Below are 23,127 nucleotides of genomic sequence, written 5' to 3'. Positions count from 1 at the left end.
TGGGTCCTCCAGGAGCGCGCATGCGCAGACGCGTGGCTATAGCCGGCCGGTCAGTGTCCGCAGGCTCCGACCCGGCCGCCAACACCAGTAAGCTACAAGGAGGAGCTTTACCACTGCCTGTGTTGCTACTACCGGCGCGACTTCCCAGCCTGCAGCATAGGGTGCAGCAAGGTCCTGACGCTGAGCGAGCAGGCGCTGCACACCAAGTGGTTGTCGCCTGGCGGGCACAAACAGAAGTCGGGGAAAAGCTCCTCAATGGCCACTGCAAGCCCGCTAGCTCCGGCTGCAGCGGTTGCCGCACACTCGCCTCACCTGAGCCTGCGTACGTGCGCCCCCCAACACCTCCTCCAGCCAGGTCCCGGGGACCCCGCAGCGTCCCCCGCCGCCCGGCGCCGCTCATCCTGGGCAGGCTCGGCCCCCTCTGAGGCTGCCCCGCATTAGGGAGCTGAACCCCCCATCTTGACATCTGATGGCCGTTGCAACAACATTAAAGCTTTTGGAACTTTGTAGCGGGGGTAAAAAGGGCTAGGAAATGAAGAAAACATCTTTTTTAAAATATAAGCGATCGGGCCGGGCGCAGTGGTTCACGCCTGTAATCCCAGCACTTTGGGAGGCCGAGGCGGGTGGATCACGAGGTCAGGAATTCAAGACCATCCTGGCCAGCATGGTGAAACCCCGTCTCTACCAAAAATACAAAAATTAGCCGGGCGTGGTGGCGGGCACCTGTAATACCAGCTACTCGGGAGGCTGAGGCAGAGGCAGAGAATTGCTTGAACCCGGGAGGCGGAGGTTGCAGTGAGGCGAGATCGCGCCACTGCACTCCAGCCTGGGCGACAGAGCGAGACTCTGTCTAAAAAAAAAAAAAAAAAAAAAAAAAAAAGCATTCTGATATATTGCACAGTGTGTCAACCTCAAATAATCAAAAGGGTCAGAATCTAAAGGGAGTTTATTCATGCACAGAGTTTAAGGAGGGCCACCTGGAAAGCACAGATACCCAAGAGTGGAAGACAGTGTTCCAAGGCTTAGAAGTTTGGGATCACTTGCATAGACAAAGTTTAGGGAAGCTTAGCAGAATTTCAGCATCTCTCCGTTTAAGGCTTAATACATAGTTAAAACAATCTGATTGGTCCAGGTGGTCTTTCTTTCACTCTGTCACCCAGGCTGGAGTGCAGTGGTGCAATCGTAACTCATTACATCCTCAGCCTCCCTGGCTCAAGCGATCCTCCCACCTGGGCATCCCTAGTAGCTGAGACTACAGGCATGCACCAACACACCTGACTAATTTTTGTATTTTTTGTAGAGACAGGGTTTCACCACATTGCCCAGGCCAGTCTCAAATTCCTGGGCATAAGCAGTCTGCTCACCTCGGCCTTCCAAAGTACTGGGATTATAGGCATGAGCAACTGCACCCAGACGAGGTGGTCTTTTTTCCGGGAAAGGTGTATTTAACCTTCTACACTGAAGATGTAAGTCATGGGGTCTTTTGTGCCATCTGGTGTGAGTTAGGTACAGAACAATAAAGGAGGCGGTTAATCTGTAACAAAGATAAGTGATTGTAAGGAGAGGAGGACTAGTCTCTGGTCTCTCATAGTCATTTGCAGAATGAAAATAATAAGGAAGGAATAAATTACAATTTAAGAAGCAGAAGTTACAAACATGCTATGTGACTCGGTCAGGGTGTAACTTCCCTCTTGGCATGATAAATTTATAGAGGGTCCTGATACTTTTTTTTCTTTTATAGTCGCTAGATTCTCTGCACTGTTGATCCCACAACAATTCTTTGAGGTAGATGCTGCTATCCACTTTTTTTTGTTTGTTTTTGAGACAGATTCTTGCTCTGTCATCCAGGCTGGAGTGCAGTGGCGTGATCACAGCTCACTGCAACCTCTGCCTCCTGGGTTCAAGCAATTCTCCAACCTCAGCCTCCCCAGTAGCTGGGATTACAGGTACCCACTACCATACCCGGCTAATTTTTGTGTTTTTAATAGAGACCAGGTTTCACTTTGTTGACCAGGCTGGTCTTGAACTCCTGACCTCAGATGATCCACCTGGCTTGGCCTCCCAAAGTGCTGGGATTACAGGCATGAGCCACTGTGCCCCGCCCACATTTTAGAAAATAGATTCTAAGGCACAGAGAGTTCAAGTACCTTTCCAAAAATGACACAGCTCCTAAAGTGCTAGGATTACAGGCATGAGCCACTGCTCCCAGCCTTTTAAATTCAATTTAAATTATAAATGTGATCACTATAGAAAATATGTGTATTATTTATCTGCTGCTATGTAACAAATTACTCCAGACCTAATGGCTTAAAATAAATACTTAGGGCCAGGCACAGTGTCGCATACCTATAATCCCAACACTTTGGGAGGCCGAGGTGGCAGATCGCTTGAGTTCAGCAGTTTAAGATCAGCCTGGGCAACACAGTGAGACTCCATCTCTATAGAAAATGCAAACATTAGAGGATTTTGCATGTGTGTGCTTTTTCTGTTTACACATGTATGATATGAAACAGTTAAATGATAGAGAACTGTGTAACACATGGAGCGGGTGCAGTGGCTCATGTCTGTAATCTTAGCACTTTGGGAGGCCAATGTGGGAGGATCACTTGAGCCTAGGAGTTCCAGACCAGCTTGGGCAACATGGCGAAACTCTTTCTCTACAAAAAATTTTAAAAAGTAGCCAGCCATGGTGGTGCACGCCTCTAGTTCCAGCTACTGAGGAGACTGAGGCAGGTGGATTACTTGATCCCAGGAGTTTACAACCAGCCTGGGCAGCATAGCAAGATTCCATCTCTACAAAAAATAAAACAATTAACTGGATGTAGTGGTACATACCTGTTGTCCCAGCTACTCGGGAGAATCGCTTGAGCCCAAGAAGTTGAGGCTGCAGTGGGCTGTGATTGCGCCACTGAACTGGGCAACAGAGCAAGACCCTGTCTCTTAAAACAAAACATACCAAAAACTATGTAACACATGAAGGAAAGCTCCAATCACATCTTCCTCAGGCAACCACTAGTATTCCTAGTATCTACCCTTTGTATGTTTTTTTCTAGGTGCTAACTCGTGATGACTATTTTAAACAAATTATTCCGTGTTCTCACCTGGATTTTTTTTGTTTGTTTTTTTGAGACGGAATCTCACCCTGTTGCTCAAGCTGGAGTGCAGTAGCATGACTTCACTCCAACCTCCACCTCCCAGGTTTAGCCGATTCAGTATGTGAAAACACTGATTTACAAAGCCAAAATATATCTTAGTTTTATTTCCTATATGCCTTCAATGAGGTCGTCTCTATTTTTTTTTTTTTTAACAGAGCCCGAAGTCTCACTATGTTGTTCAGGTTGGTCTTGAACTCCTGGCCTCAAGTGATCCTCCTGCCTTGGCCTCCCAAAGAGCTGGGATAACAGGGCTGAGCCACTGCGCCTGGCTGAGGTTCTCATTAAATGAAAATAAAGGCCAGGCGCAGTGGCTTATACCTGTAATCCCAGCCCTTTGGGAGTCTGAGGTGGGTGGATCACCTGAGTTCAGGAGTTTGAGACCAGCCTGACCAACATGGTGAAACCCCGTCTCTACTAAAAATACAAAAAATTAGCTGGGCGTGGTGGCAGGCACCTGTAATCCCAGCTACTCGGGAGGCTGAGGCCAGAGAATAGCTTGAACCCGAGAGGCAGAGGTTGCAGTGAGCTGAGATTGTGCCACTGCACTCCAGCCTGGGTGGGTGACAGAGTGAGACTCTGTCTCAAAATAAATACACGCCCACACCAGGCCAGGCTTGATGGCTCATTCCTATAATCCCAGCACTTTGGGAGACTGAGGTGGGTGGATTTCTTGACCCCTGGAGTTTTTTTTTTTTTTTTTTTTTTTTTGAGACGGGTCTCGCTCTCTCACCCAAGCTGGAGTGCAGTGGCGCGATCTCGGCTCGCTGCAAGCTCCACCTCCCAGGTTCACGCCATTCTCCTGCCTCAGCCTCTCCAAGTAGCTGGGACCACAGGCGCCTGCCACCACGCCCGGCTAATTTTTTCTATTTTTAGTAGAGACGGGGTTTCACCGTGGTCTCGATCTCCTGACCTCGTGATCCGCCCGACTCGGCCTCCCAAAGTGCTGGGATTACAAGCGTGAGCCACCGCGCCCGGTCAAACCCTGGAGTTTGAGACCAGCCTAGGCAACATAGTGAGACCCTTGTCCCTACAAAACATAAAAAGTTAGCTGGGCATGGTGGCTGGTACCTTTGGTCCCAGCTACTTGGGAGGGTGAGGTGGGAGGATTGCTTGAGCCTGGGAGGTCAAGGCTGCAGTGAGCTATGATTGCACCACCGCACTCCAGCCTGGACAACAGAGTAAGACCTTGTCTCAAAAATACAAACATGTGGCCGGGCACGATGGCTCACGCCTATAATCCCAGCACTTTGGGAGGCTGAGGCAGGCAGATCACCTGAGGCCAGGAGTTCGAAACCAACCTGGCCAACATGGCGAAACCCTGTCTCTAGTAAAAATACAAAAATAATTAGCCGGGTATGGTGGCACATGCCTGCAGTCTCAGCCACTCGGGAGGTTGAGGCAGGAGAATCGCCTGAACCCTGGAGCAGAGGTTGCACTGAGCCAAGATTGTGCCACAAAAAAAAAAAACATGAATGTATATATATATATATATATATATATACACACACATACACCTACCTGCGTAAATACATACCAACACCAGGTTCGATGCCTGTCCCGAGTGCCCACCACACCCTGCCCCCAGCAGTCAGCTTGGCTACCATCCACCAACACTCCCCAAGCATGTTCTGACCTCTTAGGGACAGGAGTGGGCCATTTATCCCAGAATCCCCACATCATATCAGGCCTCTCCCTGCAGTTCCCTGGGAGGGCGGGAATTAACCAAATCATCCGTCGCGGGGTTCCTGCCACCTTCATTCCCAGCCCCCTCCCCAGATTCTTAACATTTTCCAGGCCCTGCACGTCTCAGTCCCCCACAAGCAGTGATCAAACCCCTACTGTGCCAAGCCCAGGAGCCCAGAGCTCCCAGATGGTGAGGAAGGGGGATCCCCAGATGGTTCACCCGAGGACAGTGAGCAGGTGCCTGGCTCGGCCACCCCTGGAGATTGTGGTCCCTGGAGACAAGGCACGGGGAATCTCTCTCCCTGGTGGAGGTGGGGAGCACCATCCTGGAGGGCCAGGGGTTGATGGGGACAGGGATGCCTTCTGCAGTGGCGGCCGCGGTGGGCCCTGACTGCCTGGAGGGGCAAGGCTGGGGGCAGGGTGGCCCTGGACTTGGCTGACAGGTGTCATTTCCTGCTTCCCTTCACAGGTCAGACAAGGGCAGCATGTGTGAAGACTGCAGGCCATGTGAGAAGGAACAGGGCCTGCTGTGTGTGTCGTGGGCCGGGAGGGCAACCACCAGCCTTGGGGAGGAGCTCAACTCAGCCTATGAGACTGGAGTGCTAATGAGCCTCCTCTGAGCAATAGAGTGAGATTCCATCTCGAATGAAAAAAAAAGGGAAAGAAAAGGACCCTTGTCTGTGGGGAGACTGGGCTGGGTGGTCCCTGAGGGACAGTGATGGGAGTATGACAGGCAGAAGACACCTGTGTCATTTGGAGTTTTGTCTTCAGACCCCTCACCAACCTCTGAGGAAATGACAGACTCAATGGCTGGGCATCTGCCATCGGAGGATTCTGACTGTGGGATGGAGATGCTGACAGGTAAGAAATGGAGCTGGGATGGTGGTGCCTGGGACTCATCTCCCCAGGGAGCAAAGGAAAAGGGGTGGGCCAGGCAGGCCCCAGGCTTTTCTTGGTGTTGACCGCCTCTAGTAGAAGAAACCTAATATATGCCTGACCCCAATCCAAGGCTGGGTTCCTTTTGGAAACTCAAGTAGGCTCTATTTATTTATTTAGAGACCTTGGGCATTTCCCTTTATCTTTGTGTGTTTCCATATATATATATATATATATATATATATTATTTTTATATATATATACATTATTTTATATATATATATACATTTTGAGACAGAGTTTCACTCTTGTTGCCCAGGTTGGAGTGCAGTGGTGCGATCTTGGCTCACCATAACCTGTGCCTCCCTGGTTCAAGCAATTCTCCTGCCTCAGCCTCCTGAGTAGCTGGGATTACTGGCACACGCCACCATGCCTGGCTAATTTTTTAGTTTTCGTATAGACAGGCTTTTGCCATGTTGTTCAGGCTGGTCTCAACCTTCGGACCTCAGGTGATCCACCTGCCTCAGCCTCCCAAAGTGCTGGGATTGCAGGCGTGAGCCACCACGCACGACCATAGGCTACATTTATAACAAGGCCCAGCATCCTTCCCAGGAGCCATCTGTTGGGATTAATTTGTCCATTTATCCAACAACTATTTATTGAGCATCTATTGTCCCATGTAAGGGGCTGGAGACAAAGCAGTGAACCAAGCAGAAGTCCCCATCTCCTGGAGATCACATCCTCATGTGAAGAGATAGATGGATAGTAAGCAAATAAGTAAAACAGGCAGGCTAAGGTGGCTCATGCATGTAATCCTAGCACTTTGGGAAGCCAAGGTGAGGGGATTATTTGAGGCCAGGAGTTCAAGATCAGCCTGGGCAACATAGAGAGACCCATCTCTTAAATTTTTTGACATGAAGCCTCACTCTGTCACCCAGGCTGGAGTGCAGTGGCACAATCTCAGCTCACTGCAACCTCCGCCTCCCGGGTTCAAGCAGTTCTCCTGCCTCAACCTCCTGAGTAGCTGGGATTACAGGTGCCTGCCACCACGCCTGGCTAATTTTTTTGTATTTTTAGTAGACCCGGGGTTTCACCATGATGGCCAGGCAGGTCTCGAACTCCTGACCTCTAATGATCCTCCTGCCTCAGCCTCCCAAAGTGCTAGGATCACAGGCGTGAGCCACGGCGCCCTGCCTCAACAAATATTTATTGAGCACCTACTGTGTACTCGGTCCTGTGTAAGGGGCTGGGGAAAAAGCAGTGGACCAAACAGATGTCCCTACCTCCTGGGGTACACATCCTCGTGTGGAGAGATAAGCAGTAAGCAAATAAGTAAAATAAGCAGGGCAAGGTGGCTCACACTTGTAATTCTAGCACTTTGGGAGGCCAAGGCGAGGGGACTGCTTGAGGCCAGGAGTTCGAGACCAGACGGCAACATAGCAAGACTCCATCTCTACTGAAGAAATTTTTTTAATTGGCTGATGCAGTGGCTCACACCTATAATCTCAACACTTTGGGAGGCCAAAGCAGGAGGATCGCTTCAGCCCAGGAGCTTGAGGCTAGCCTGGGCAACATGGTGAAACCCTATCTCTACAAAAGGTACAAAAATTAGTTGGGCATGATGGTGCGTGTCTGTAGTCCCAGCTACTTGGGGGGCTGAGATGGGAGCATTGATTGAGCCCAGGAGGATGAGGCTGTGGGGAGCCCTGATGGTGCCACTGAGCAAGACCTTGTCTTAAAATAAATAAATAGGTCAGACGCATTGGCTCACACCTGTAATTCACCACTTTGGGAGGCTGAGGTGGGCAGATCACTTGAGGTCAGGAGTTGAAAACCAGCCTGGCCAGCGTGTTGAAACCGCATCTCTACTAAAAACACAACTAGCTGGGCGTGGTGGCACCTGTCTGTAATCCCAGCTACTCAGGAGGCTGAGGTAGGAGAATCACTTGAACCCAGGAGACACAGGTTGCAGTGAGCCAGGGTTTTGCCATTGCACTCTAGCCTGGACGACAGAGGGAAACTATGCCTCAAAATAAATAAATAATAAATACATAAACAGATAGATACATAGATAGATAAAAATTAGACAGGCACGGTGGGACCTATGTTTAGTCACATCTACTCAGGAGGCTGAGGCAGGAGGATCCATTGAGCCCAGGAGTTGGAGCCTGCAGTGGGCTATGATGGTGCCACTGCACTCCAGTCTGGGAGCCACAGCAAGACACCATCTCAAAAAAACAAAAATAGGCTGGGCATGAAGACTGAAGACTGCGTAATCCCAGCACTTTGGGAGGCCGAGGCAGGCAGAGCACCTGAGGCCAGCAGTTCAAGATCAGCCTGGCCAACCTATTGAAACCCCATCTCTGCTAAAAAGACCAAAAACATTAGCTGGGCGTGGTGGCAGGCACCTGCAGTCCCAGCTACTTGGGACGCTGAGACAGGAAAACCTCTTGAACCTTGGGAGGCAGAGTTTGCAGCCGAGATCACGCCACTGCACTCCAGCCAGGTCAACAGAGTGAAACTCTATCTCAAAAACAAAGAAAGAAAGAAACAAACAAAAATAGACAACAAGGAAGGATGCTTAGGATGTAACACTAAGAAAAAGAAAAATTGATTGTGCTTTGCTTAACAACTGTGTCGCAGACGTAATCACTGGGGAGAAACGAGGGTAGAGCAAAACAGTAGCAGTGTGAGGCAATATGATTTGCGTTTTTTATTCTCTAAATCAGTTATGATGCACTTCTAATACTTTGGTAATGAAGAAAAAAACTATGCTTTGTCTAGCACATGCTGGGCATGGCTAGACTTGACAGCAGTCTGTGGTGTAGCTATCCAGAGAGTTTGGTTGATGCCAAGCTCAGGCTGAGATGACAGCATGGCGTGGCAGCCAAGGAATTGACATGGCACCCAGCTAGGTTTCGCAGTGGCGTTAGAAAACACTGGGGAGGCCGGGCGCGGTGGCTCACGCTTGTAATCCCAGCACTTTGGGAGGCCGAGGCGGGTGGATCACGAGGTCAGGAGATCGAGACCACGGTGAAACCCCATCTCTACTAAAAATACAAAAACAGCCGGGCGTGGTGGCGGGCGCCTGTAGTCCCAGCTACTCGGAGAGGCTGAGGCAGCAGAATGGCGTGAACCCGGGAGGCGGAGCTTGCAGTGAGCCGAGATTGCGCCACTGCACTCCAGCCTGGGCGACAGAGCAAGACTCTGTCTCAAAAAAAAAAAAGAAAACACTGGGGAAGCCTCCGCGCAGCACTCACAGCCAGAGGCTGGGTGGCACTGCAGGGGCTGTGGGCCTTAGATGAGCACAGCACCATTGCTGTTTGTTTCACAGAGAAGACCACAGGCTAAGCCAGGCTCAGCCACCTCCCCAAGGTCACACAGCCTTCGGCTGGAACATGTTTCCCATGCAGAGCTCCTTCCCAGGCATCCCAGTCAAACCTGATGAATTAAGAAAATTCTGGCCAGGCGTGGTAGCTCATGCCTGTAATCCCAGCACTTTGGGAGGCCGAGGTGGGTGGATCACCTGAGGTCAGGAGTTCAAGACCAGCCTGGCCAACATGGCAAAACCCCATCTCTACTAAAAATACAAAATTAGCCTGGCATGGTGGTGCGCACCTGTATTCCCAGCTATTTGGGAGGCTGAGGTAGGAGAATCACTTGAACCCAGGAGGCGGAGGTTGCAGTGAGCCAAGATCGCACCATTGCACTCCAGCCTGAGTGACAAGAGCGAAACTCCATCTAGAAAAAAGAAAAAGAAAATTCTGATGGTGGTGCATGCCTGTAATCCCAGCTACTCAGGGCACTGAGGCAGGAGAATCACTTGAACCCAGGAGGCAGAGGTAGCAGTGAGGTGAGACTGCACTCCAGCCTGGGTGACAGAGCGAGGCTCTGTCTCAAAAAGAATAAAACAACAACAAAAAAGAAAATTCTGGGATGTCCAGAACCACCGTGGATTAGAGGATTTTGCATGTGTGTGCTTTTTCTGTTTACACATGTATGATATGAAACAGTTAAATGATGGAGAACTGTGTAACACATGGAGCGGGTGCAGTGGCTCATGTCTGTAATCCTAGCACTTTGGGAGGCCAACGTGGGAGGATCGCTTGAGCCCAGGAGTTCGAGACCAGCTTGGGCAACATGGCGAAACCCTTTCTCTACAAAAAATTTTAAAAAGTAGCCAACCATGGTGGTGCACGCCTCTAGTTCCAGCTACTGAGGAGACTGAGGTGGGTGGATCGCTTGATCGCTGGAGTTTACAACCAGCCTGGGCAGCAAAGCAAGACCTCATCTCTACAAAAAATAAAACAATTAACTGGATGTGGTGGTACATACCTGTAGTCCCAGCTATTCAGGAGGCTGAGGTGTGAGAATCTCTTGAGCCCAAGAGGTTGAGGCTGCAGTGGGCTGCGATTGCACCACTGCACTCCAGCCTGGGCAACAGAGCAAGACCCTGTCTCTTGAAACAAAACAGAAAACTATGTAACACATGAAGGAAAAAGCTCCAATCACATCCTCCTAAGGCAACCACTAGTATTCCTAGTATCTACCCTTTGTATGTTTTTCTCTATGTGCTAACTCATGTGATGACTATTTTAAACAAATTGTCCCGTGTTCTCACCTGGATTTTTTTTTTTTTTTTGAGATGGCATCTCACCCTGTTGCCCAGGCTGGACTGCAGTGGCATGACCTCACTGCAACCTCCACCTCCCAGGTTCATAAGATTGTCCTGTTTCGGCCTCCCGAGTAGCTGGGATTACAGGTACTCACCACCACACCCGGCCAATTTATATTTTTAGTAGACATGGGGTTTCCCCATGTTGGCCAGGCTGGTCTCGAACTCCTGGCCTCAAGTGATCCACCCACCTTGGACTCCCAAAGTGCTGGGATGACAAGCATGAGCCACCGTGCCTGGCCGAGGACTTTGTCTTGTTCCCACGTGTCCACGTGTCCTTGGTGTCCACAACAGACTAGCTTGGGAGGTACATGCAAAATGATCTCAGCCTGCTTCTGTGTGAAGGCCAGGGTGGGCACCTGTATGGAATCGGGATCCCTGATCCCATTGGAGTGGGTGCCATGCTTCAGAGTTGGGGCACCCTGGCCCTCCATTCCCCAGCTATCTGGTCTGACGTCAGCAGTGCAAGGCTTAGGAGATGATGAACATGGCTTCCCGACATCCTCTGTTCTCTTTTAGACAAAGGCCTGAGTAAGGACCCATGGCCTGAGGAGAGGCCAGCCGAGGGTGAGGCACTGTCTACCCCCTACATTTTATGCCCACCACCACCCCATGTCTCCTCCCCTGCCCTCCACCTACCCTTGGCCTCTGGGTCTCTTCCTTCTCTCCATCCCATCTCTCTCCAGCACCGTGGTTTGGGGGTGGGAGTCCTGTGGGCTGCCTGAGGTGGGAGGAGATTTAAGGACATGTCTTCTAGAACCAGGAGGTACCTGGTCAGAGCTGCAAGCAGTTCCCACTGCTAAGGGAAATTACAAGGCTTTGTTTTTATTACATACCCTGCTGCTTTCCACAAAGGTTTTAAGACTGGGAACTGAGCCTCCTCTATCTGAACAAGTAGAATAGAGGCCTGATAGCACAAAATTGGCTTTGTGTCCAGCAGACACGCCCATTCTCAGGAACCTGAGAATTCCCTCCCTGCTGAGAATGGAAGTAGGACAGAGAGAGAGGGAGGCCAGCATGAGGGTGGGTCTGTTTCACCTCTGGAGTATCCTGGAATGGAATGAATGAGTGTCAAAGGAAAGAATTGTCACTTCCCCAAACCCAGCCTGGCAGGGGGAACCATGAAGTCTTAACACAGTTCTACTGCCACCTGGTGGCGGTGTGCTCAATTGGCAGGCTTAGTGTGTACCCAGTAGTTCTCAGTCACATACTATACCTCAGTCACATACCTAGAAAGACCCATGGTCACTCCTAGTCCACAGAACCTTCCAAATCTTCATTCAGGCTGGTGGTGCCCTAGATTTGATTTCACAAACAGGAATGTGAGCCCTGTCTGGCTCACAGGAATTGTGGACCTGTCTGTGTGTGCCATTTCTGAGGAAATAAGTTACCCACCGCCACCGCCACCGTCCCAGCCTTCCCCTATTCCAAGATCCCACCACAGGGCCAATCTTGGTACCAGCAGAGCAGGAACATCAGCCGAGAAGCTGCCACCAACGAGCCTCAACAGACTGCCTTTTGCCTTCCAGACAGTCAAGGTGACGTGATCCGACCCCTGTGGAAGCAGGTGGAGCTGCTCTTCAACACACGATATGGTGAGCAAGAAGTGGGACAGGGTTGGGGGCATCCCAGCCCCCTCCAGTGGCCCTGTTTGCAGAAGGGCTTTGGACCCATCCCCTTGCCAACTCCCATCCCAGCTGCTCTCTGGGCAGGGACAAGGGAGGGAGGGGAGGGAGGAGCTGGGACCCTCCTTAAAAAAAAAAAAGGAATAAGATAAGATAACCTTAGTGGTGTGCCGGGCATGAGGCTAGGTGCTTCCCCACATTTTTTTTTTTTTGAGACTGAGTCTCACTCTGTCACCCAGGCTGGAGTGCAGTGGCACAATGTCTTCTCACTGCAACCTCTGCCTCGAAGGTTCAAGCGATTATCCTGCCTCACCCTCTCGAGTAGCTGGGATTACAGGTGCCCGCCACCACGCCCGGCTAATTTTTGTATGTTTAATAGAGACAGGGCTTCACTGTGTTGGCCAGGCTGGTCTTGAACCCCTGACCTCAAGCGATCCACCCACCTCGGCCTCCCAAAGTGCAGGGATGATAGGCATGAGCCACTGTGTCCAGCCCCTGTGTTCTTGTATCCCATCTCACAAAATCCCCATGTCCTAAGACCCACTTTACAGATGAGGAGAACTGAGGCCTCATAAAGGGATGTGACTCATCCAAGGCCCCACACTACTCAGTGGCAGAGATTGGGCTCATTCCAAGGTGTGGTGTTGGGCCACACCAGCGTGTGGTGTCGCTTATGGTGGCGGGAGGAACACTCGGGGGGCCTTACTGGAAGGGTGAGGCCGAGTGGACTTAGGGGGAAGCAATGCCGAATCTCAGCAGCCATTAGTGGTGGCTTCTGTGCTGCCTGGGCATGAGGGCATGGACCCAGTGTGGGCCGTGGGGTAACCCTGGGTTGAGTTCTTATCCCCTGGCTCTGCTGTTCAGTGGCTCTGTGACCTCAGACAAGTCATGTCCCCTCTGAGCTCCAGGTTCCTTTCCTGCAGGCTGGGGAGCCACTCTTTCCACCTCCCAGGAAGGCTGGCAGGCCCTCAAAAGGGCTCTGGCAGCTTTGTCCCCTACACAGGCACGAGACACAGGGGTTGAGGCTCCTGGCTCCATGGCACCGGGTGGCCTTACAGCAGCCATGTCTCTGCAGCCAAGGCCATTGGCATCTCGGAGCCCATCAAGGTGCCATACTCCAAGTTTCTGATGCACCCGGAGGAACTGTTTGTGGTGGGGTTGCCTGAAGGCATCTCCCTCCGCAGGCCCAACTGCTTCGGGATCGCCAAGCTCCGGAAGATTCTGGAGGCCAGCAACAGCATCCAGTTTGTCATCGAGAGGTAAGACCCGACCAGGTCCGTGGGAGACAGCACCAGGCCTGCTCAGCACCCAGGGCAGGAGCAGCACCAAATCGCCATCAAGCGATTCTTGTGCCTCAGCCACCCGAATAGCTGGGACCACAGGTATGTGCCACCATGCCCAGCTAATTTTTTGTTTAATTGATTGATTGATTTTATTTTTTTAGAGATAGGGTCTGGCTACATTGCCTAGACTGTTCTCAAACTCCTGGACTCAAGCCATCTCCTGCCTGGGCCTCCCAAACTGATTACAGGCGTGAGCCACCGCACCTGGCCACTATTTCTTTTTTTCCTTTAGACAGAGTCTCACTCTGTCTCCCAGGCTGGAGTGCAGTGGTGCGATCTTGGCTCACTGCAACCACAGCCTCCTGGGTTAAACGATTCTCCTGACTCAGCCTATCGAGTAGCTGAGACTACAGGTGCCCGCCACCACGCCCAGCTAATTTTTGTAATTTTAGCAGAGACTGGGTTTCATCATGTTGGCCAGGCTGGTCTTGAACTACTGACCTCAAGTGATCCGGCCACCTCAGCTTCCCAAATTGCTGGGATTATAGGCATGAGCCACCGCACCAGGCCTTTCTTTTCTCTCTCTCTTTTTTTTTCTTTGACAGCAAGGTGTTAGATGGGTTTGGCTGCAGTTGGCAGACATGAGGCTTCCCAGGCCTGCCAGACCCAAAGCCACCGAGCTGACCCCTCTCGCAGTCTCAGGAGAGCAGTGTTCAGTTTGCCCAGATGCAGAATGGGAACGTCCCATCAGCTCACGGGTTCTCCAGGCTGGCGTGTTAGTGTCCTGGGCCGGGGGCTGGGGGCAGTGCCCCATCGTCCCAGGATGGGAAAGTCCAGCAGCAGCTTCTCCAGGCTCTGTATCCTTGAGCATGTTGTGTTTTTGCCAGTGAGGTCCTGGGGCAGCACCCATGGATACACCCTGTGTGCCCAGCTAGGATAAAAAGTCCCTTTGGAGAAGGCGGTGGCAGTTATTGAGTAAAAATGTGGTCGGGGGATTTCAGGAACAGGGGTTCATGCCTGTAATCCCAGTGCTTTGGGAAGCTGAGGTGGGAGGGTTGCTTGAGCCCAGGAGTTCAAGACCAGCAACATAGCAAAACTGCGTCACTACAAAAAAATTTTTTTAAGCTCTAGTGTAGCAGCACATGCCTGTAGTCTCAGCTACTCAGGAGGCTGAAGCAGAAGGATCACTTGAGGCCAGGAGTTCAAGACTAGCATGGGCAACATAATGAGACCCCATCTCTACAAAAAAATTTTAAATTAGCTGGGCATGGTGATGCATACCTGTAATCTCAGCTACTCAGGAGGCTGAGGTGGGAGGATCACTTAAGCCCAGGAGGGGTTTGGAGGCTCCAGTGAGCTATGATTGCACCATTGCACTCCAGCCTGGGTAACAGAGCAAGACCGCTCCTCAAAAAAATAAAAAAACAAAACAGGGAATGAGAGGATCATATTTCTATTTTGTGTTTGTTACTTCTGTGTTACTGTAATAGCATACATTTAGGCTTGGTTTATGGCTGGGCACGATGGCTCACGCCTGTAATCCCAGCACTTTGGGAGGCCAAGGTGGGCAGATCACTTGAGGTCAGGAGTTCGAGACCAGCCTGGCCAACATGGTGAGATCCCATCTCTACTAAAAATACACAAATTAGCCAGGTGTGGTGGCTCGTGCCTGTAGTCCCAGCTGTAATCTCCCTGTCATCAGGAGACTGAGGCAGAAGAATCACTTGAACCCGGAAGGTGGAGATTGCTTTGAGCAGAGATGGTGCCACTACACTCCAGCCTGGGCAATAGAGTGAGACTCTGTCTCAAAAAAAAAAAAAAAAATTAGGCTTGGTTTGGTTGAAAGCAGCAAGAAAGAAGAGACTCTTAAGGGTTTGTTCCTCCAGGGGAGTAGATGGTTCTCAAACTGGGAGACTCACAGCACCATTTTTGCATAAAGTAGCGAGGAGATCCGCTGGGACAGGGAGCTCTTCTGCAGGGCCCGCTCTATGCCAGGAGGGAGGCTGCTGCTCCACGACACACAAAGAGCAGATAACAAAACGCTACGCAAAAGGGCTGGAGAGCAAGAGTCATGATTCGTGCAGTAGAATCAAAGGCTTCAGCAGGCCAGGATGAAGTGCAGCCACATGCCTGGTGTGTCTGGGCATATTAAAAGGAAGATTGAGCTGGGCACAGTGGCTCATGCCTGTAATCCCAGCACTTTGGGAGGCCGAGGCGGGCAGATCACGAGGTCAGGAGATCGAGACCATGGTGAAACCCTGTCTCTACTAAAAATACAAAAAATTAGCCGGGCGTGGTGGCGGGCATCTGTAGTCCCAGCTACTCGGAGAGGCTGAGGCAGGAGAATGGCGTGAACCCGGGAGGCGGAGCTTGCAGTGAGCCGAGATCGCGCCACTGCACTCCAGCCTGGGTGACAGAGCAAGACTCCGTCTCCAAAAAAATAAAATAAATAAAAAATAAATAAAAGGAAGATTGAGCTGGGCATAGTGGCTCATGCCTGTAATCCCAGCACGTTGGGAGGCTGAGGTGGGCAGATACTGGAGATCAGGACTACTAAAAATACAAAAATTAAGGCCAGGCGCGGTGGCTCATACCTGTAATCCCAGCACTTTGAAAGGCCGAGGTGGGCGGGTCACCTGAGGTCGGGAGTTCGAGACCAGCCTGACCAATATGGAGAAACCCCATCTCTACTAAAAAATACAAAATTAGCTGGATGTGGTGGTGGGTGCCTGTAATCCCAGCTACTCGGGAAGCTGAGGCAGGAGAATTGCTTGAACCCAGGAGGCAGAAGTTGCAGTGAGCCGAGATCATGCCAATGCACTCCAGCCTGGGCAACAAGAGCAAAACTCCGTCTCAAAAAAAAAAAAAAAAAAGCCAGGCTTGGTGGTGTGCACGTGAAGTCCCAGCTACTTGGGAGGCTGAGGTGGGAGGACTGCTTGAGCCAGGAGGTCGGGGCTGCAGTGAGCCATGATCGCACCACTGCCCTCCAGTCTGGGTGACACAGTAAGGCCCCGTCTGAAAAAAAAAAAATGTAAATACATTCTGGCCAGGCGTGATGGCTCACGCCTATGATCCCAACACCTTGGGAGGCCCAGAAAGGAGGATCGCTTGAGCCCAGGACTTTGAGACCAGCCTGGGCACTGTATTGAGACCCCAACTCTACAAAAAATTTAAAAAATTCTCACACCTGTAATTCCAGCACTTTGGGAGGACAAAACGGGAGGGTCGCTTGAGTCCAGGAGTTTGAGACCAGCCTGGTCAACATAGCGACCCCGTCTCTATTTGATTTTTAGAATTAAAAATTTAGCCAGGTGCAGTGGTATGTGCCAGTAGTCCCAGATACTTGGGAGGCTGAGGCAGAAGGCAGAAGAATCGCTTAAGCACAGAAGGTCCAGGCTGCAGTGAGCTATGATGGCATCACTGCACTCCAGCCTGGGTGACAGAGCAAGACCTCATCCCTTTAAAAATACAAAGAGAGGCCGGGCATGGTGGTTCACGCCTGTAATCCCAGCACTTTGGGAGGCCAAGGCAGATGCATCACTTGAGGTCGAGAGTTTGAAACCAGCCTGGCCAACATGGTGAAACCCCATCTCTACTAAAAATACCAAAAATTAGCTGGGCGTGGTGGTGCTCACCTGTAGTCCCAGCTCCTCGGGAGGCTGAGGCTCGAGAATCACTTGAACCTGGGAGGTGGAGGTCACAGTGAGCTGAGATCGCATTACTGCACTCCAGCCTAGGTGACAGAGCAAGACTCCTTCTCAAAATAAATAAAAATATATATATAAATAAATAAAACACAAAGAGACAAACTAAAAAACCATCCTGGGCGCCTGCCAGGTCCTGGGCTTGCAGCCCAGCGGTAAATGCTACCAAGTTGCCCTGGAGGTGCCGATGTCACCCAGACAAAATCACAGTATCATGTCAGGTAGAGATAACTGCTGTGACAGGATATAACTCAGAGTAATGGGGAGAGAGGCACAGGAGGAACCTGGAAAAGGAGGTGACATTGGAGCAGTGACCCAGTGAAGTGAGAGGGCCAGCCAGGTGCATAAAGAGTGTGGGAGCAGGCCAGGTGCGGTGGCTCACGCCTGTAATCCCAGCACTTTGGGAGGCCGAGGCAGACAGATCACGAGGTCAGGAGTTTGAGACCAGCCTGACCAACATGGTGAAACCATGTCTCTACTAAAAATACAAAAATTAGCCAGGTGTGGTGGCACATGCCTGTAATCCCAGCTACTCAGGAGGCTGAGGCAGGAGAATCACTTGAACCCTGGAGGTGGAGGTTGCAGTGAGCCGAGATCGTGCCATTGCACTCCAGCCTGGGTGACAAAGGGAGAAAAAAGACTGTAGGGACAGAGAAAAAGTCATGCAAAGTCCCAGAGGCAAGAACATGCTTGGGTGTTTGAAGGCTCGCAAGGTGCCCTTGTAGCTGGTGCAGGGTGAGTGAGGGAAGGATGGTGAGGTTGAGGCCAAAGAGGTAGCAGGGTTCCAGGCACGGTGGCCCATGCCTGTAGTCCTAGCACTTTAGGAGACTGAGGTGGGAGGATTGCTTGAGCTCAGGAGTTTGAGACCAGCCTAGGCAACATAGTGAGACCCTATCTCTATTAAAAAAAAAGAAAAATAGGTCAGGAGTGGTGGCTCACGCCTGTAATCTCAGCACTTTGGGAGGTCGAGGAGGGTGGATCACCTGAGGTCGGAAGTCCAAGACCAGCCTGGCCAACATGGTGCAAACCCGTCTCTAAAAATACTGTCGTGGGGTGAGGGGAGTGGGGAGGGATAGCATTGGGAGATATACCTAATGTCAATGATGAGTTAATGGATGCAGCACACCAACATGGCACATGTATACCTATGTAACAAACCTGCACGTTGTGCACATGTACCCTAGAACTTAAAGTATAATTTAAAAAAAAAGAAACAGAAAAAAAAATACAAAAATTAGCCAGGTGTGGTGGTCGGGGTCGGGGGCCTGTAATCTGTAATCCCAGCTCCTCGGGAGACTGAGGCAGGAGAATTGCTTGAACCTGGGAGGCAGAGGTTGCAGAGAGCTGAGATAGTGCCACTGCACTCCAGCCTGGGCAACAAGAGCAAAACTCTGTCTCAAAAAAAGAAAGAAAGAAAAGAAAACGAAAAAGGTAGCAGGGGCCAGATCACATGAGTTTGGGCCAGCTTAAAGAGTTTGAATTTTATTTTTTATTTTATTTTATTTTTTTGAGACGGAGTCTCGCTCTGTCGCCCAGGCTGGAGTGTAGTGGTGCAATCTCGGCTCACTGCAAGCTCTGCCTCCCGGGTTCACGCCATTCTCCTGCCTCAGCCTCTCTAAGTAGCTGGGACTACAGGCGCCCACCACCACGCCCGGCTAATTTTTTGTATTTTTTAGTAGAGACGGCGTTTCACCGTGGTCTCGATCTCCTGACCTCGTGATCCGCCCGCCTTGGCCTCCCAAAGTGCTGGGATTACAAGTGTGAGCCACTGCGCCCGGCCTTGAATTTTATTTTTAAAAAATTCTTAGAGACAGGGTCTCATTCTGGCTTGTTTTTGTTTTTGTTTTTGCTTTCAATGCCCACTCCCTCAAACCATAAACCAGGGGCACCCGGGCAGCTTGAGGTTAGGTGCCAATTCAACAGCAAGTCCTCATGAATGATATTTTTTATGGTTTTGTGCAGAGACACCTTGTGCTCATGAGCCTTGTTTTTTTGTTTTTTGTGGGTTTGTTATTTTTTTATTTTATTTTTTCTATTCTTTGAGACAGTCTTTGTTGCCCAGGCCGGAGTGCAGTGGTGCGATCTCGACTAACTGCAACATCTGCCTCCCGGGTTCAAGCGATCCCCCTGCCTCAGCCTCCCGAGTAGCTGGGATTATGGGCGCCTGCCACAACACCCAGCAAATTTTTTTATTTTTGGTAGAGACGAGTTTCACCATATTGGCCAGGCTGGTCTCAGACTCCTGACCTCAAGTGATCCGCCCTCCTCGGCCTCCCAAAGTGCTGGGATTACAGGCATGAGCTACTGCACCAGACCTTGTTTCTACACTTTAAACCAGCTCCACGGGAGACCCCCTGAGGCCGCCTGCTCCAATCCCAGGCAGTGACAATCGTGCAATGTCCCTGGAGCAGGAGTGAGATATCAGACGGACCTGTTCAGGACTGGGCGGGTCTCACTCCTGGCTGGATCCTTCAAGCCCAGTGCAGCCCCCCAGATTCCACACGTGGGGCGGCAGGGACTCCAGGCCTAACTGTGCAGAGCCAGGACGGTCCATTGCAGGGATGTGCAGACCAAGGCCCAGAGAGGAGGGCTGGGCAGTCCCAGAGATGCTTGGAGGGACCTCTGTGATAGCCCCGCTTGTGTTTTCCAGGCCCAGGCTGCTCACCGAGGGAGTCAAAGAGCCCATCGTCAACAGTCAAGGTACCCAGCACGGGGTCGTGGGCCATGGTGTGGGTGGGCAAGGGAGGGCCCCAGGGGCCTCTGCCACCAGCCCCTCCTCCTGCTGCCTCTGTCCTGCTCCCATCCTGGCCCTGGCATTCTCCCCACACCCCCACATTGGGTTTCCCCTAATGATGCCATCTTGGGTCCCAGGAACTGCCTCCTCACTTGGCTTCTCTCCCCCTGCCCTGCCCCCAGAGAGGGATTTTGGGGACCCTCTGGTGGGCGAGAGCCTGAAGAGACAGGGCTTTCAAGGTAAGGTTGAGCTCAGGGGGAGGTCTGTTGTCCCAGCACCAGGACCTTGACCTGGTTTGGGTTTGGAGGGCCAGGCTGGAAGTGGGGAGGAGCTGGCCCCCAATTTCAGGGCCTAAGGGACCAAGCAAGCCAGGTTGGCAACCCAGGCCCGACTGTACCCTGCCAGTTCTGTGTTAGAGACTCCAGGGGAGAGGGGGTGCCTACAGGTGGATGGTGGGGGGACCTAGGGGGTGGGAGGGTACAGGGCGCAGGAGCCTGCCTGCCCCCCTCCAGGAAGGTAGCTGACATGCCTACTCCTTATTCAGCAATCAGTTGTGGTCTTAGTGCTTTGAAATCAGAATAGGAGCCAGGTGCGGCACCTCACGCCTGTAATCCCAGCATTTGGGGAGGTCAAGGAGGGAGGATGGCTTGAGGCCAGGAGTTCGAGACCAGCCTGGGCAACATAGAACCCATCTCTATGTCTATTTTTAAGGAAAGAAATCAGAGGCCGAGTGCAGTGTCTCACGCCTGTAATCCCAGCACTTTGGGAGGCCGAGGCAGGTGGATCACTTGAGGCCAGGAGCTTAAGACCAGCCTGGCCAACATGGCAAAACCCCATGTCTACCTACAAAATACAAGAATTAGTCGGGTGAGGTGGCATGCACCTGTGATCCCGGCTGTTCAGGAGGCTGAGGCGGGAGAATTGCTTAAACCTGGGAGGCGGAGGTTGCAGTGAGCCAAGATCGTGCCACTGCACTCCAGCCTGGGCGACAGAGAAGACCCTGTCTCAAAAAAAAAGAGAGAGAGAGAGATGGTGGTCTGGGATCCCTTTGGCACATGCTAGCACTTGTCTTTTTTGTTTGTTTTGAGATGGAGTTTTATTCTTGTTGCCCAGGCTGGAATGCAATGGCGCAATCTCAGCCCACTGCAACCTCCGCCTCCTGGGTTCAAGTGATTCTCCTGCCTCAGCCTCCTGAGTAGCTGAGTTACAGGTGCATGCCACCACAACTGGCTAATTTTTGTATTTTTTTAGTAGAGATGGGGTTTCACCATGTTGACCAGGCTGGTCTCCAACTCCTGCCCTCAGGTGATCCTCCTGCCTCGGCCTCCCAAATTGCTGGGATTACAGGCATGAAAATTTTGGGGAGATTTTCAGTTGCTATTTAATATTTTTTAGCCATATGCATTTTTCTCCTCTCCTTCTGGGACTCCAGTGACAATGATAGATCTGTTTTTTTTTTAACCATCCCACAGGTCCCTGAGCCTACATTTTAAAAGTTCAATTTTTGCTCTGTTGTTCACATTGGGAATTTCTATTGACCTATATCCCAGTTAATAGATCCATTCTTCAATCACTGCAATTCTAATATGAATTTTTTTTTTTGTTTTCAGATGGAGTGTCGCTTTGTTGCCTAGGCTGGAGTGCAGTGGCATGATCTTGGCTCACTGCAACCTCCACTTCCCAGTTCAAGTAGTAATTCTTGTGCCTCAGCCTTCTAAGTAGCTGGGATTACAGGCATGCACCACCATGCCTGGCTAATTTTTGTGTTTTTAGTAGAGACAGGGTTTCACCATGTTGGCCAGGCTGGTCTCAAACTCCCAACCTCAGGTGATCCACTCACCTCAGCCTCCCAAAGTGCTGAGATTACAGGTATGAGCCACCACGCCCAGCCCTCTAATATGAAATTTTAAAACTTTCAGTTATTGTCATTTTAAATTCAAAAATTTCCATTTGCTTCATGTCTTCATTGGTTTTGCTGGGGTTTTTCATTTGTTTCAAGCATGTTTGTCTTTAGTTATTGGTGAATTTTTATGATGCCTTTTTAAAAAATCTTTGTCAGATAATTCCAACACGTGTCATTTGGTTCAGATATGATAAGTGATTTTTTTTTTCTTTTTTGGAGACACAATCTCGCTCTTGTCGCCCAGGCTGGAGTGCAGTGGTGTGATCTCGGTTCACTGCAACCTTTGCCTCCCGGGTTCAAGCTATTCTCCTGCCTCAGCCTCCTGAGTAGCTAGGACTACAGGCTCCCACCACCACACCTGGCTAATTTTTGTACTTTTAGTAAAGACGGGGTTTCGTCATGTTGGCCAGGCTAGTCTGGAACTCCTGACCTCAGGTGATCCACCCGCCTCAGCCTCCCAAAGTGGATTACAGGTGTGAGGTATTGTGCCCGGCCTTTTTTTCTTTTTCTTTGGCAGAGTCTCACTCTGTCTCCCAGACTGGAGTGCAGTGGCATGATCTCGACTCACTGCAACCTCGACCTCTTGGGTTCAAGTGATTCTCCTGCCTTAGCCTCCTGAGTAGCTAGGATTACAGGCATCCAACACCACGCCCAGCTAATTTTTGTATTTTTAGTAGAGATGAGGTTCAGCTATGTTGGTCACGAACTCCTGACCTCAGGTGATCGGCCTACCTTGGCCTCCCAAGGTGCTGGGATTACAGGCAGGAGCCACTGCCCCCAGATAGTGAGTGATTTTTTTTATTGTGTCTTGAAGGTTTGGGGTGTTATGTTAGGAGGCTCTCAATCTAATTTAAATATTCTTTAGCCAACGACACACTGGTGGAGAAAGTGAGTTGTGACCTCATTACCATGGGTGGAGGCAGAAATCCAAGCTCCCCTCTCAGCCCCCACCAATACCACAGAGAGGGTGGAGAGGACAGGAACAAACAATTCATGCTTACCTGGCAGGGCTGGAAGTTCAGTCTCCACCCAACCTCTACTGACACTGTGGAGAAAGGGAAGTGCCCTACACTTCCAAGAGCAGGGGGAGGCGTTTCAGGTTCCCCATTCAACCTTTTTAACACACAGAGGAACCTGCAGGCAAAAACTAAGTATAAATTTCTTTTTTGGCGGGGTGGGGCACGGCGGCTCATGCCTGTAATCCCAGCACATTAGGAAGCCAAGGTGGGAGGATTGCTTGAGCCTGAGTGTTTAAGACCAGCCTGAGGCCGGGCGCGGTGGCTCACACTTGTAATCCCAGCACTTTGGGAGGCCGAGGCAGGCGGATCACGAGGTCAGGAGATCGAGACCACGGTGAAACCCCATCTCTACTAAAAATACAAAAAAATTAGCCGGGCGTGGTGGCGGGCGCCTGTAGTCCCAGCTACTCTGAGAGGCTGAGGCAGGAGAATGGCGTGAACCTGGGAGGCGGAGCTTGCAGTGAGCCAAG

The 23,127-nt window shown here is 51.0% G+C and overlaps 1 protein-coding gene across 1 annotated transcript; it reads left to right on the top strand.

The window, feature by feature from the left end:
- The first annotated feature begins 20 nt into the window (after window positions 1–20).
- LOC129490690 (general transcription factor II-I repeat domain-containing protein 1-like) lies at window positions 21–22,743 on the top strand. Its single transcript, XM_055294517.2, has 9 exons — window positions 21–322; window positions 5,308–5,345; window positions 5,610–5,699; window positions 10,909–10,956; window positions 11,919–11,984; window positions 13,090–13,273; window positions 19,652–19,701; window positions 19,873–19,974; window positions 21,346–22,743. The coding sequence occupies exons 1-9, from the start codon at window positions 21–23 to the stop codon at window positions 21,387–21,389; spliced, it is 924 nt and encodes a 307-aa protein (XP_055150492.2). The 3' UTR covers window positions 21,390–22,743.
- The last annotated feature ends 384 nt before the right edge of the window (window positions 22,744–23,127 follow it).

The sequence above is a fragment of the Symphalangus syndactylus genome, chromosome 9, assembly GCF_028878055.3.
Source record: "Symphalangus syndactylus isolate Jambi chromosome 9, NHGRI_mSymSyn1-v2.1_pri, whole genome shotgun sequence".
In the NCBI taxonomy this organism is placed as follows: Eukaryota; Metazoa; Chordata; class Mammalia; order Primates; family Hylobatidae; genus Symphalangus; species Symphalangus syndactylus.
The sequence above is the reverse complement of the archived record's forward strand: the minus strand, read 5'-3'. Positions and strand labels throughout refer to the sequence as shown.

Bases quoted from the DNA above. Each gene is read 5' to 3' on its own strand.
- LOC129490690 (XM_055294517.2), top strand. From the start codon at position 21: ATGCGCAGACGCGTGGCTATAGCCGGCCGGTCAGTGTCCGCAGGCTCC. The intron at 323-5,307 runs GTACGTGCGCCC...TTCCCTTCACAG, and splicing joins CTCGCCTCACCTGAGCCTGC to GTCAGACAAGGGCAGCATGT. The intron at 5,346-5,609 runs GTGAGAAGGAAC...TTTTGTCTTCAG, and splicing joins GTGTGAAGACTGCAGGCCAT to ACCCCTCACCAACCTCTGAG.